We start from the raw sequence: 15709 nt of genomic DNA on the forward strand, positions 1-15709 counted from the left end.
TTAAGATGATCCAAAAAAAGTGTGAAGAGTAAGAAAAGAGTCTAGGGCAGAGTCCTATGGAACATGAACATTTCAAAGGAAAATGAGAAGCTGCCACAGAAGTGAAAGAGAAACCAGGAAAATGCAACGTCTTAGAGCTAAAAAACTAGAGGGTTCTATGAAGTGAATATTTGTGCTACCTACCCAAATTTATATGTTTGCACCCCAATCCTCAAGTGATGGCATTTAGATGTGGGGCCTTTGGGAGGTAATTAGGTTGCAAGGGTGGAGCCCTCATGAATAGGATTAATGCCCTTATAAAAGATGTGAAAGAGATGATGTCTTTCTGCCTGTGAGGATACAGCATGAATACAGCCAGTCTGCACGCTAGCAAGCAGGTCCTCACCAGAACCTGATCATCCTGGCACCTGGTCTGAAACTTCCCAGCCTCCAAAACTGTGAGAAATAAATTTCTGTTGTCTAAGCTATCCAATTTGTGGTATTTTGTTAAAGCAGCTGGAACTAAGGTTTCAAGAATAATACATGTAAAATCCTGCAGAATTGAAGTGTAGTAATGGTTGAAAAGCGTCTGTTTTAGCAACACTGTTAAGAATTTTGACTGGAAAGGAGAGGTGGGAGAAAGACCACAAGGTTAAGTCTATGTATAGTTAGGGGGTTTAAATAGATGATTTTGAAATATTTTAGATGAGAGAAACTTTTACAATCTTTAGGTGCTAATAATAAGAGGCAAATTAGCAGGGAGCCATTGAAAAGTCAGGAGACAGAAGGATTGATCAGTGGAGCTAGACTCAGAGTTGGCAAAAGGGAATGGGGATGTAAAGCAGATAGGGAGCTTAGATCAAAGTATAATAGTAGTAGTAGTTGTTATTGCAAAAGAATGGGATAAAAGATTTACGAGGGTTCCAAGAAGGTTAGAAAATTTCGTGGCGAAAGTAGAGGGAGTCTCTGCCAGATGAATTCTATTTTGTATGTGAAAATAACAGGTGACATTACTTGCTGAGACTAAGCAGGGAAATGGTGGGACAAGATCGGCTCTTCATTTATCCCACCAACTCACTGCTGGTAGACTCTGTGGCACTGGTAGACTGGTAGACTCGTTTTCCCGGAGGAACAGCGCTTTACGTGGTTTACAAGAGTTGTTGACTGAACATGTGACAGACTAGGTGATACGCCAGTCCGGACTACCACTCCCGGAATGCAGTGCGGCTTCTGGGAAGTGCGGTAGCTAGGCACGCACAGGCCCCACCTCTCCGCCTGCTCCCATTGGAGGAGCATTCACATTCCCAGGAGGCCGTGCGCGGGCGGGGCTCCGTACCCGGAAGCTGGCGGCGTCCGGTCCCAGCCTTCTCTGGGAGCCGGCAGTTAGCGACTCTCCGCTGAACCGCGCCCCTCCGTCTCGAGCCTCCGCGCTCTCTGAGGGTGCCCGGACAGGTAAATGGAGCGGGGCGCTCGGCGGAAGGCGGGGAAACGACGGCAGAGGGAGGGCAGAGGTGTCACCTGAACGTACTGGCATAGAAAGAGGAGGCAGTGCGAGGGTGACTGGGGCTTCTCTGTTTTCGACAGTTTTGTCAGTCAGGTACGGTTTTGGCGAAGTGAGTTTTATGCCGCTGAAAAGGCCTCGAGATAAAGAATGTCAGAATGCGTCACTTACAGCAGGGGAAAATGACAACTTTACTTCAGTTTGCATTCTGAGAGACCTTTCGGTAGTATTTGAATGTCCTGACATTTCTTGAGTCTTCTGAAAACTCTCGACGACCTCCTTTTTATGACGTCACTCTTTGCTTCACCACCTCGTTTGGAGCTCCTACGTGGGTTTCGAGTCCTCTGCGTGCCCTTCCTCCACCGCTCAGTGTTGACATTCTTCTTCCTCGGTTCGGCTGGGAACTCCATTTCCACCCAGACCTATTTTCTCAACGTCAGTCAGACATGTATAATGTTATTATTGGCCCATATTTAACAAACTCTTACCATGTAATAGATTCTCTGGTACATGCTTTACATCTCCCTCTTCCATAACACCTACAATCAATTATCAAATCCTTTTCTGTCTTATTAATTGTTCTCAACTACCTGTACCTCCATTGTCCCATCCTTGATCCCAGAAGATACTGTCATGTTTGGGACATTTCCCTTTGAATAGCTGTGTCTGAGAGCACTTATTGAATAGCTAATATGTGTTAGACACTCTTCTAAACGCAAGGGATATAGTTGGAAACAAGACATAGGAAATCACTACTCTCAGTAGCTTACATGTTTGTATGGGAGCAAAGAGGATTAATCAAGATCACGTTATATGGTGGCAGTGGTAATCAATGTAAAATAAAACAAGTGGTTCACTCAACAGGGTAGACTACTATTCTTAGAAAATCAGAGGGATTGGGTTGGGACTAAGCATCACCCAAAAGGAGCATTTACAATTCCAACAAGAACAGTCTTGAGCTGTGACCAGACATAAGGCTTTTCATAAACACTTCTTTTTCTCTGTCATATCAATGTCTGTTCTTCATTCTTCTGTCTCCTCCAAGGTTATTACATCAGAATTAGTGGTTTATTTGTCGTTGGTTTATTTCCTCCTAAGACCCAGACAGAAGAGTTGGGGATTGGATTATTCTCAGATCAACTGCTTTATTTTCTTAGGGAGATAGTTGGTAATTAAAATATTCCTTTTGCCAGATCCTACTAATAAAGTTATCTATCATTTATAGTGTATTTAAAACCAAATCATGCTCAGTGTTCATTAATTTATTCAACAAATATTTGAGGGAATAGTATATGCCAGGCACTGTGCTGGGCACTGTGAGCATAAAATAGATACTTTGACCTCTCTTTCAAGGAGAAGTAGTTGTAGCAGTATACTGAAAAAATTCCTAATACATAGGCTGACACCTGCATTCTTTTTTTCTTCATTCAAGGTGTGATAAACACAGAGTTTTAAGAAATCTCCTAAACAGTGTGTACATTCTTACATTACTCACTCATTACATTTTATTGCATTTATTTGTTTGTGTCTGTCTTCCCCATTGTACTATGGCTCCCTCGAGTGTAGAGATTTTTTTTACTGGTCTTCATATTCCAGTATCTACTTCATTGACTGCCACATAGTAAACCTTCAGAACATATGTGTTGAACTGAAATAGAAAAACTGTTTGATCTGACCCAAATTACTTAATTTATACAAGACCTTCTTTATATGAGGCCATTAGACTTATCCCTAAACCTTCTCATTAATCAGTTGTGGACCATTCCATTTCATCAGGCTTGTTTATTTACCTTCTCTAGCTTGTTCTCACTTCTGTGTCTTCTCTTGTTCCATAGCTTCCTCCTAAAATGAGTTCCCATCTCTTCCCTGAGCACCCTGCATGCCCTCCCCATTTAATTTAATGGGCCAGTTTAATAGTATGGCCCATGATATAAGGGTGGAAAGTATTTAATATCCATTATGTATTTCCTATGAAACATTCTGCTAATGAACTGTTGCAAGGATTAGCATAATACATCCCCTTGCAATAATATGAATAATGATACAGAATACTTTTTATTTTTCATTGACCATTACCTTGTATTATGTAATGAGTTAATTCTTCCACTTTTTTTCTGTTTGAACAGTTGCACAGCCTTTATTTATACAGCACATTATGGTATCATTTGGTTTCCACTTTGTACAAACACATCTTTGAGTATTATTTTCTCCTTAGCCTGAGAAAATGTAGGTGTTCATGTTATTCTGCCACATTGTCGTTTTCAGGATGTCAGATAAAAGTGTCAATTCTTAAAAGTTTTTTCCATGCAGATATCTTTCAGCTGTAAATTGTTACTATGAAAGATACATTTCATCTTTATAACTGATTAAAAAAGCACAATAGAAATTCAAGAGTGCTTGAGTTATGATTGTCATTATGACTTAGGCTATGCTAACGTAAGAGCTGCCAGACATGCTTCCAATACATTAAAAATTAAGCATTGTCATTTTAGGGAACTTCTTGGTACCTATGACTTCATAATGCAAATAGAACACTGTATTGTGTGTCATCACTCATTTATAAGGTATGCATGCAGGTGATCCAGAATATTCATATACATTTTAAAATTTTATCAAAATTAAAATACAGAATTTAGAAATTTCTCAGAACACAGACTGGAGTGTGAGAAACACTGACTTGGCCTTTCCCCCTAATCAGTTACCTGAAACTCTTCAACCTCCACTTGAAGATGCCTCCACTGAGGAGGAGCATTGGCATCATTGCTGTGCTATTTTGTTAGCTTTTTTTTTAAAATACAGGCAGTCCTTTATTTTCAAATGGATATATTCCAAAGGTTCCTTTGTAAGATTATTGTTTGACACTCTGGATGCAGGTTTCTCTATAAACAATGCTCTTTATGGTGTTTTGATTGTTACGCCAACCAGTAGCATCCTACTTAACCTTCATTTTAGTGGACTTAAAGACCTTCACCACAATTTATAATAATTCTTCTATAAAGAACTACATACAGATTTCTTATTTGGATTCCCCCACGGCATACCTTTTTTTTTTTTTTTTTTTTTTTTTTTTTGGAATCCTAGCAACTGGAACAAAAATGTCCTTTTCTTGAAAACGTCTAGACTATAAAAACAGACCTTTCTAACTCCAAGCTATTGGAGATTTCCCTTCTGGCCCATTGCTGTAAGGACTCTTAAATAAGGAAAGAGATGGGAGAAAGGTTTTGGAGAGGAGGGAGAGGCAAGTTGGAGTGATGTGAATATGTGGAAGGGAGAGTAGAAGTGGTTTGGGAGCAACAGTTTCTAAGATGGGGGTTTATGTCCTCAAAAAGATATGTTGAATCCTGACTTCTGGTACCTGTGAATGTGGTCTTATTTGGAAATAGGGTCTTTGCAGATGTAGTCATTAAGCTGTAAGTTAAAATTTGGTCATACTGGACTAGGTGTCCTTATAAGAAGAGAAGAGACACAGAGAATGCCATGTGAAGACATGGACACTTTGACTATGGAGGCAGAGACTGAATGGCTTGCAGCTGAAGCACCAGAAGCTAGGAAGAGATAAAGAAGGATTCTCCCCTATAGATTTCAGAGGGAGCATGGCCCTACCAACATGCTCATTTTGGGCTTCTGGCCTCCAGAACTATGAGACAATACATTTCTGTTGTTTTAAGCCTTGAAACTTTTGGTACTTTTTAAAATGACAGCCACAGGAAACTCATACCCATTTTTTAGCAGGAATAAAGTAGAGTTGGAATGATGGCTGTGGGACTCAGCAAGCAGTGAGTAAGAGGACAGGGAAGAACAGTGTTGAGACAGGGCTTTCCTTTATATTCCATTATCTTTTTTTTCTTTTCTCTATCTGGCTTATCTTTTCATTCTTTTTCTTCTTGAATATTATATTTATATAGCACTCAATGGTTTATTGGACATTCACATACTGCTACTAATTAGCAGAGCCAGGTTTTCTGATTTCAAATGCAGTATTTTTTCTGCCACAGTTGTTTCTACTATCCCAATACTCATTAGGACATTACAGATTATATTGCAAGAGATCTGCAGTGGGGGCAGGTGAGAATTGATTATAGGTGGGATTTTTAGCAGTGTAGGAGAGAGTAAGAAATTCCTATTAGTGACATGTGAGAGGAAAGTAAAGTTTGTCGCTATGTACTCAGTGTATAACAGTAAGGCAATCTTAAATTGGAGACTGCTTTTATTGAACAAAACACTGCTTCCCTATAACTGATATCCATTGTTCCTAGTTATATTTCGAATAATGCACCCTATTCCAGGTGACTGTACTTTATATAAGCTTGAAGACTGCTGTTCTATTCCCTCTAAGTCTTCTCTTTTTCATGTGAAATATTTCTAGTTCCTCTAGCCATTCTTAAATGATACAATCTCCAGGTCTCTCACCCATACTGTTGTGTTTCTGTGCAGTCTTGAAATACTATACCCAGAATTGAACTCAGTATTCCACTTGTGTGCTAACTGCCACAGAGTATAATGGCAGTAGTACTTAAAGAGATCAAGATACCCTGTTTCTTAATGTAATTTAAGATTACATAAGCTTTTTAAGCAATTACCTCATGTCAGTTCATAATGAACTTACGGTCCACTAAGACACTAGATGTTTTTGTATTGTTGCCAAACTCAGTTTTCTTGTTGAAGCTCCTGAGGAACTGAGGCTACTACTTTTTCATCTCTCTGTATCAGGACCCATATGATTTTTCATCTCTGTTTTTCTTTGTGTTTTTGTTCCATTCCACTGCATGTCTCTTTGACCCTAACCAATGACCTCCTTCCTTATAAAATTTCAGTGACTGTTTTAGAGTCATCATACTGTGCATCAGTGAACGCAGCTAGGAACTGATACTTGTTCCTTCTTGCAGTTTTCTTTCCCTTTGGCTTTCAGGCCACCACACTCTTCTGGCTTTCCTTTCATTTTCCCAGTCTTCTTTGCGGGTCCCTGTTCATCTACCTTTCCCTCAACTATTTATTGCATCTTGAGTTTTTGTTTTGTTTTTGTTAATCCTCACCTGAGGATATTTTTTTCATTGATTTTTTTGTTTGTTTGTTTTTAGAGAAAGTGGAAGGGAGAAGGAGGGGGAGGGAGGCGGGTGGGGGGAGAGAAATATGAGCGCAACATCAGTCGGTTGCCTCCGCACACAACTAGGGATCGAACCCGCAACCTGGGTATGTGCCCTGTCTGGGAATCAAACCACCACCGTTTGGTGTATGAGATGACACTCAACCAACTGAGCCACACCAGCCAGGGCTGTTTTGTTTCTTTGCATGCAGGGTGTCTTCAGCAATTAAATCATGTTTAAAATGGTAAGTCCAGATGAGCTCATCTAGGGATAAGAGCACAGACCAATCCCTGTGGAAATTCAACATTTAGAGGTAAACTAGAGGAGGAGGACTCAGCAACATGACAGAAGGAGAGCCAGACATTTAGGAGTATTTCAAGAAAGAGAGTTTAGTCAGCGGTGTTGACTGTTCTGAGCGGTCAAGTAAGGTGAGAATAGAGAAGTTACCACTAAATTTTGCAACAGAGAGGCTGTTACTGATCTTGGCAAGCATGGTTTTATGGGTGTTGAGGACAAAAGCCAGAATATAGTAAATTGAAGAGTTAAAAGGAGGTAAAGAAGCAGAGAGGGCATATAGATTATGATTTTAAGAAATGGAGCAATACCTGGAGCATGTTATAGAGTCAGTTGAGGATTTTAGAATCAAGGGATATAACATGAAAAGTGACTTAGAAATTATAACTTGCTGCATATGTGAAAGGAGAAATCCAAAAAGAAGATGGCTGAGGACATAACTCTGGGGAACACCCTCATTTAGAGAGTGGAATGAGAGGAGTTCAGTTCAGGAGACAGATGAGCACTTCTGCTCTGTGTACTGTCCTTCAATGCTAGGATTCCCGGAAGGAATCAGTGGATCCTCTGACCTCAAACACTTTATATCTGTCGCTGTGTTACACAAAATATGGCTGTGTGAATCAGCTGCATCCAGGCAGGCTTGTATTAAGTCCATATTCGATGCCCCACCTCAGGCCTACTGAATCAGAATTTCAGGGGATGATGAGAATATGAAATTTTAACAAGTGACTCTTACTCTGCCACCTAAGATGACTCATTCACACTGCAGTTTGAGAACCACTGGCTTATTGGATGAAACTGAACATGTTCACAAATAACATTAAGTTGAAGAGTTAGTTGAAGACTAAGAAGGCATTTTTTCATCTCTTTTTATAAGTTTATATCAGATAAGACAGACTGGGCTGTTATGTAGGAAAATGCTGCAGATTCGTAAATATGAGAAAAATAATCTTAAATGCATAGTGCATTGTTTTATAAATGTTTTGTTTCTGAAGGATCTTACCATAATTTATAGACGCATTCCTCTCCTGTGGAAGGTTGGTTATTTTCACTTCCTTTCTGTTATGAGTAATTAATGCCTTTCTAGTAGAGGCAGTATATATATATATAGGGATAAGATTGTGGATTTTGGAGTCATACTACCTGGGTTTAAATCCCAACTCTTATCACTTAGTAGCTCTAATTTTGGGCAAATTATGTAAGTCATCTATAGTTCAGTTTCTTCATTTTAATTTGTTTCATAATAGCATATAATTTCATTGATGTGAGGGTTAAATGAGCTAATATTTGTAAAATTCTTAAAATGATGCCTGGCACATAGTAAATATGAGCTATTATTATTGTTAATAGGAATCTTTATGAATCTAAAGTCTAACTTCTGTTGAACTATTTCCCAAGGATAAATGTTCAGGATGGGATTACTTCATTAAAGGGTGAAGACGTCTTTATGTCCCTTTGCTGTGGTCATTGCTTTTTCAAGGGTGATAAGAATTTGTGCTGTATCATTTATGAAGGCAACCTATCAATGTAATGTATGTGTGTGTGTCACATATACATTGTGTGTGTGTCACATATATGTCAAAATGTATACACACATATAAATATATATGTACATATTTGGTATGTCTATATATGTATGCATATCAGCATGGATTAGGTTGTAAGCTCATACAAGACTGATCTTTTTGTTAAACTTGTAATTAAGTCTGTTACATTTAATGAGCTAATATTTGTAAAATTCTTAAAACGATACCTGGCACATAGTAAGCACTTAATAAATATGGGCTATTATTATAGTGCCCATAGTGCCTTGGTCAGTGCTATCTCCAGGAAGATGTTGGTAAATGATAGTAAGTTACTTTTGAAAGATCACGTCAAAGAAATATTCTAAGTCTTGTGTATCTTGTTTCCTTTTGATAGATTGGAGCCATGGCCATTCTTTTTGCTGTTGTTGCCAGGGGAACCACTATCCTTGCCAAACATGCTTGGTGTGGTGGAAACTTCCTGGAGGTGACAGAGCAGATTCTGGCTAAGATACCTTCTGAAAATAACAAACTAACGTACTCTCATGGCAGGTGAGTTCTGCTCTGCATGGATAAAGGGCGAAAGAAGTGAATTCTATTATTATAATCAGGACAGTATAAAACTAGAAAAGAAACTTCTTGGTAGATAATTTGAATAAGCTGACAGAACAGTAACCTTTACCAGCTTACAACATGTCTAGTTCTATTAATTATAAATTTAACTTGTAATTATTTTATTATTCTATCATTTGAAGTGATATTAATATTTTAAAGAAAGATATGGAAATGTGAGATGCGAAAATGACTTTGCTATAGAGTTCTAGGATGTGTGAAACTTGATACAGATAAGATATATTTCTTTCTTTGTTCTTTTAGTAAATATTTACTGAGCACTTGACTATTGCCAACTACCTTGCATGGTGCTGGGGATACAACAAGAAACTCTGCAGTATTTGCCCTCATAGAGGTTATAGTTTAATGAAGGAAATAGTCAAATCCATAGATAATTATAGTAGAGGACAGGAGGTAGTGGTTAGGGGGATAGTGTTCCAGGTAGAAGGAATAACTAGTAGAGAAGTATGGAGGCATGAGATCAAAGGGCATGTTTAGGGAACTGCAGGTGCTTTTCTGTGACTGATGCCCAGCATGGTGAAGATAAAGCTAGAGAGATGGGTAGAAGAGAAGCCATGTAGGGCCTTATAGCCCATGTTAAGACACTGGGTTTTACCCTATGGGCAGTGGGAAGACATTGAAGGTTTTCAGCCAGGGTTGACATGGTTAGGCTTTGCTTTAGAAAGATCACTCTGGTGGCTGGTTGGAGAATGGATTGGACAGGGCTTGAATGGGCAATCTTAGTAATCAGATAAAAAGTACCTTAACCTTTCTCATCAATACTTTAAAAACGTTTGTTACGTAACCCGTGCAAGATGGAGACCCCAAAATACAGCATCAACTTAAATTAGATAGCCCAGAGGTGAGTACTTCAGGGCTGGTGGGGTGGCTCAGCCATTTGTAATTTTGCTTTCCAACTCTGGCCAAGGCAGCTTCTTTAGTTCTTGTTACCTCCCTGTGGTTGCCCAGTATTTTTAAAGGTGAATCCCATAAGTGGCCTGATATTTTATTGTTCAGAAGCTTTTGCTTACATTTTATTGTTTGCGGTGTAGTTATGTAGCTAATCTATCTGGAAGGGAAGCTCGGATTTGTCATTTCTAGCTGTGCACCTGTATGCTCAGCTAAAACTCTTACTCTGGAGGAAGTTTTAGGATATCAGAAGACAACTTGCAATCTTCCAGTCTACTCTTCTGGGCCACCCAAATATCTGGGTGTACTCTTCTTCCCAAATGTAGAACACACCTCCTCTCTGTAGGAGGTGGTCCTGAAGACTCATCTAGTTATTGTGTCCAGCTCCAAGTCCAGAGACTCTGGGTAGTAAACAGTTCTCTCCAGGGGTGAGCTCCTGTGGCCTATAGGCCCAGGGGTGGCTCCTGTGGCCTATTGACCATAAACTTAAAGACAAGTCATATATTCCCCCTGCTCCCCTAGCTCCACCCAATAGACAATGGTGAAATAAGAACATCACCGTAGTGGAAGTTACAAATGCCCCTTTAGAAACAGGAAGAACGAGATGTATGTAGAAGTTACTGCTGCTTAACAGTATTAAAATAACTATTTCACAGCAATTTCAAAGACTCCCTGTTGTGACCCAAGGAATGGTTAGTGATTCTGTCTTGTTCTTTAAATCCTCATCCGAAGATATGTTTTTATTGATTGTTTTGAGAGAGAGGAAGGGAGAGAAACATCTACGTGAGAGAAACATCCATCAGTTGCCTCCTGCACATGCCCTGACTGAGGATGGAACCCACAGCCTAGGTATGTGCCCTGACGGGGAATCGACCCCACAACCTTTTGGTTCCCAGGATGATGCTCCAACCACCTGAGCCACTTAGCCAGGGCAGTGGTTCTGTTTTCTTAGAGAAATTCCCTCATCTTTTCTCCCTGACTCCTGGCTTTGTTCTCCAGGAGTCTCTTCCTGGTCCATTATCCTCTCTTGCCACATTCAACATGGGTTTTAGAGAGTATGTCATCTTTGAGAACTGTTCAGGTTTTGTAGTTTTCTGCTTGCTGGTGTGGTTTAGAGGCCTACACGTGCCTTAGGGGTGAAATAAAGCCAGCTTCTTGTGATTAATGGCTTTTTAGTTTCTTTAAAAACTTATGAGGCTTGCTATTTGTGTGTTTCTAGTCAGTTCCCAGGAAAATGCCCAAGAGAAGCACATGTATTTCTTTTACAGACAAGACCAGGAAGTAGGGCATGTACCTTCCACTCAAATTTTATCTGCCAGAACTTAGTCACATAGCCATAGCTAGCTACAAGGAAAGCTAGAATACGTAATTCAGTGAAAATGTGGTTGTGGTACAAAAAGGCAATGCTATTCATCTGCAGTGCCTCTCCACCTGCATCCTGATGCAGTCCTGCCCAGTATCCTCTGGAGTGAGGCTCCATCACCGAGTTGTTTTTTTTCTTTTAACCTTCTGCCTTGGTCTCTTTCCTATAATCATGTTCCATCATCCCAATCAAAAATATATTTTATTACTGCACTCAAATAAAAAAGTCCATTTTACTGTAGGACAATCATTTCCCCCTGAAATCTGATCCTCCGCTTGCTATTATTCTCTTCTTTAGCAGAATCACCACCATTCAGTTGGCTGAACCTGAAAGTTAAAAATCATATTTGACTTCTTTACCAAATACTTGCCATTCTCCCACAAAGAAGTATTTCAGTCCATCCCCTCTCTTCCTTCCCCACTTGTCAGTGTTCAGGCCTTCATTGTTTCTCATTTCTAATAGCCTCCTCCTAACTGGTTTTTCTGCTGTCTACTTAAATCTGTATTTCACATTTTTTATTATACTTTCCTGCTTAAAACCCATTACTTTTATTTATTTATTTATTTTAAATATGCCTTTATTGATTTCAGAGAGAAGAAGTGAGAGGGAGAGAGAGAGATAGAAACATCTATGATGAAAGTCATTGATCCGCTGCCTCCTGCACGCCCCCTACTGGCGATTGAGCCTGCAACCCGGGCATGTGCCCTGACCTGTAATCGAACCTACATCTTCTGGATTATAGGTCGATGCTCAACCCCTGAGCCACGCAGGCCAGGCTCCATTACTTTGAGAATAAAGCCTAGGCCCTGGCCGGGTCGTTCAGTTGGTTAGAGCGTCATCCCAATACACCAGGGTTGTGGGTTCAATCCCTGGCCAGGGCACATACAGGAAACAACCAATGAATGCGTAAATAAGTGGAACAACAAATCAATGTTTCTCCCTTCCTCTCTCTAAAATCAATAAATGAACATTTTTAAAAAATAGAATAAAGCCCAAACTTGGCCTTCACAATTTTGACCATTCCTAACCTTTCTATCCTTGTTTCTTCTATAGGACTCCTTGCCTTTCACTGACCTAGTCGTATTACTTCAGACTTTAGTATTTTTTTATGCTTTTGCATCTTGGAATGTCCTTCCCCCTTAGGCCCCCTAGTAAACTTTTGCTCATTTTACAGGTCTCAAAATGAAATACTTTCTTAATTATCACTTTAGTCCTTCAAAAAGGGAAGTTCTTTTCCTGTCCCTCCCTTCAATGGGTACTCTTTGTCCTCGGGCTAAAGTTCTTGAACCTGACTTGGAAGATTCTTTAAAATCTGCCCCTACTCCCTTCTCTGGCCTCATTTCTCACTACTTTAACCCTCAGTTTTGTTCTCAACCAAACTTAGCTATTTACATTTCAATGCCTGGTTCTTTCTCTCCTCCTAGCCTTTTCAATAGCTAGTAGTACCATTTACTGAAATATGCTTGTCTTACTTTTAAAAAATCTAACCTTGTCTTCTTTTTTGAATTGTTGACAGTATTACAGATGTCCCTCATTTCCCCCACTTTGCCCCCCTTCACCCAGCCTCTTTTAGAAACCCTTGAACTCCAAGCCAGGCCAGGTGTCCCCTTTTTGTGCGTCTCCATAGAATCCTGGGTTTGTTCATATTGTAGAATTTTCGCACTGTTATAATTGCAATCATTATTTTTTGTCTCTGTCCCCTGACTGTAGGCTCTTTGATAGCAGGGACCATTCTTCGTTACCTTTTGTTATTTTTGCACCAAGTTACTCCCAAGTGTGATTTAAGAGAAATAATTTTGTAGGGAAAAGGATGACTTCCATTTTAGACATGTGTTTAAGTTGCCTGTGGTACATCTGGTTGGTTATATCTGGTAGACAGTAGCATATACAGGCCTAGAGCTCAGGAAATAGGTCAGATCTAGACTTAGGAATCATAATTGTGGTAGCTGAAAACAAGCATCAACAACAAAACATGAGGGTGATGCCACCTCCCAGGGAGTATGTGTGAGGGAAGCAGGGGATAAGGGTGCTGAAAAACATTAACCTTTAAAAGACGGCACTTAAAAGACAGCATCATACAAACTCCATATATTTTCCAGGATCAACTGTACAAATAATGGTTTCTTTCCTTTTGCCTGTAAAAAAGAATGTATATGCTTAGGTTTCTGAGTATTTAACCTTTAAAAGACGGCATTTAAATTCCGTCAGCATTTAAATTCGGCCAGCAGGACCCACTCCTTGCCGGGTACTAAAGTTCCCTTTCATCGGATAAAGGTTAACAGGGAAGGAAAGAGATGAACATATAAACTAGGCGAGCCTGCTGTCAAGAAATCTAGTGGATAGAAAACATTTTCCAGAAAAAGGAAGTGGTCACCACCATCAAATGTTTCAGAGCGAGCCACTGGATATGGCAGTGCGGAAGTCATTAGTGGAATTGATGTAAACGGTTTCAGATCAGTGGAGAAAGACATTTTGCCTGAGTTCCTATACCTCCCTGTAATTCATATCAAGCCTCTATGTGAACATTAATAATATAATTCAACAGATATTCCTGTCTATCTACTTGCCCAAGGTAGAAACCTGGGAGACAAAGTTGAGTTATCCTGTGCCTCACCCCCAATAGCCAATCATCAGGTTCTGTTCTATTTCTTTTTTGTCCCTTCTGCTGCTGCCTATAGTACTTTAGTTTATTTCCCTCATTGTTTCTTTCCTGCTCTACTGTAGGAGGGTCTCCTGTCTGGCCCTCCTTTCAGTCAGTTCTCCACACTCTAGGCAAAGCATCCTTTTAAATTGTAAATCTAATCACACTCTCCCCTTGTTCACTGTTCTTAGGATAATGCATAGTGAGGTTTTAAAGGTTTGTGTAACCTGGTATTTGCTTACTTCTCCAGCCTCATCTATGCAGTCATTTTATTTTTTCCTTACATTCTATACTCTAGTCATATGAACTAATTTTACTTTCCTAAACCCATTATATGCTCCAGGCCCTTATACTTATTGGTCTCTCACTCTGGAACACTTTACTCACTCTTCACCTTGCCATCTCTTATTTATTCTAGGATATCCTTCCTGTTACCCTTAGCCAAACTCTGTTAGGTATCTCCTTTATGTCCCCAGAGCACCGTGTACTGACTTGAACTCCTCATCCTACTTAAATCTTGCTACTCTGTAATTCCCTTTGAAGGGATCTCTTTGAAGGCAGGGACTGATGATTTTGCGTATTTCTGTCCTCAGCACCCAGCTTAACAACTGACTCAAAGCAGATAGCAAACAAATGTTATCATGGAGTATTTGGTAGAAATAAAGTGTTTGCTTTGAGATCTTAGGAGAAGGCAAGGAAGACCATATGACTCATTGGGGGTTAATCTTAATTACATGTCCCTCATAAGATGCCATCTCTTATCCAGGCCTTAAGAGTCCGATTATGCTTGTGTAGCTATCATTTTAATGGGTAATGTGCACACTGTTGTGCTATATAGCTAGGGTAGAAACATTCCTTTAATTTCTTGTTTGTTCCTATCAGTTTGACTTGAGAGAAAGGTATGTATAGGGGAGGGGAAGAGAGAGAATAGACAGTATCTGTAAACAATATGGTCACATTAGCAGTATGAATTTGCTTTTACATAGAAAGAAGATAGAAGTGAAAAAGATATTACTCGTAACCATATCATTTTTATATCTTTTATCCTACAGTTATTTGTTTCATTACATCTGCCAAGACAGGATTGTATACCTTTGTATCACTGATGATGTAAGTAACTTAAGTCATATTGTTATTTAATTATGTGTACTGTTAATAGAGTCAGTTCTTAGTTCTTAATTATCTATATCTGTGGTGGATGAAGGTGACATGGATATAACTGTCCATAGCTGGACATATTTTTCTATACTTTGCATTTATGATATAGAGCAGCAGATAACAAGAAAAGTTGATATCTGGGTATATGCAAATCAGCTTGGTTTGGGTTGAGTTTCAGCTTAACCTCTTGCAACTTCTACATTTATTGTATTGTGTAGTGAAAATTGGTGTTCATAATTATGACTCTTTGGTATCCAACTCTCAAAATTTATCTGAAATATTAAATCAAATTATTTCATTCCTTCAATCAGTAGTGAATTTTTTAATATATATGGACTTTGGGAAAATTACAGTACACTATTGATAAGCTTTGTAAACCTGTAGTTCACATTGGTAGGTTGGTTTTTGAGTATATGTAGATTCTAGACTCAAAATGCTAGAGAACTTACTGCCATCAAGATCCTTTCTCTCCTCTGCTATCCTTAGTGTCAGCTCCTTCCTAGACACATTCCGCATTCCTCTTATGGTTGCATGTAGCCACATGCTGATTTACTTGCATCCAGAGAAGAGGGACTGTGTCTTCTCCAGTCTCTTATTGTAGGAATGAGGAAGCTTCCCAGAAGCACACTCCCTCCTACCCCTGCT

The 15709-nt window shown here is 39.5% G+C and overlaps 1 protein-coding gene across 1 annotated transcript in view; it reads left to right on the forward strand.

Annotated features, from left to right (window-relative positions):
- The first annotated feature begins 1334 nt into the window (after positions 1-1334).
- VAMP7 (vesicle associated membrane protein 7) overlaps positions 1335-15709 on the forward strand; it is a 39363-nt gene continuing 24988 nt past the window's right edge. The window contains exons 1-3 of the mRNA XM_016213266.2: positions 1335-1431; positions 8779-8933; positions 14959-15016. Of these exons, the coding sequence (XP_016068752.1) occupies positions 8788-8933; positions 14959-15016 (204 nt within the window). The 5' untranslated portion in view covers positions 1335-1431; positions 8779-8787. The remainder of the gene's footprint in view (positions 1432-8778; positions 8934-14958; positions 15017-15709) is intronic.

Source organism: Miniopterus natalensis, chromosome X, assembly GCF_054644295.1.
Source record: "Miniopterus natalensis isolate mMinNat1 chromosome X, mMinNat1.hap1, whole genome shotgun sequence".
NCBI lineage: Eukaryota > Metazoa > Chordata > Mammalia > Chiroptera > Miniopteridae > Miniopterus > Miniopterus natalensis.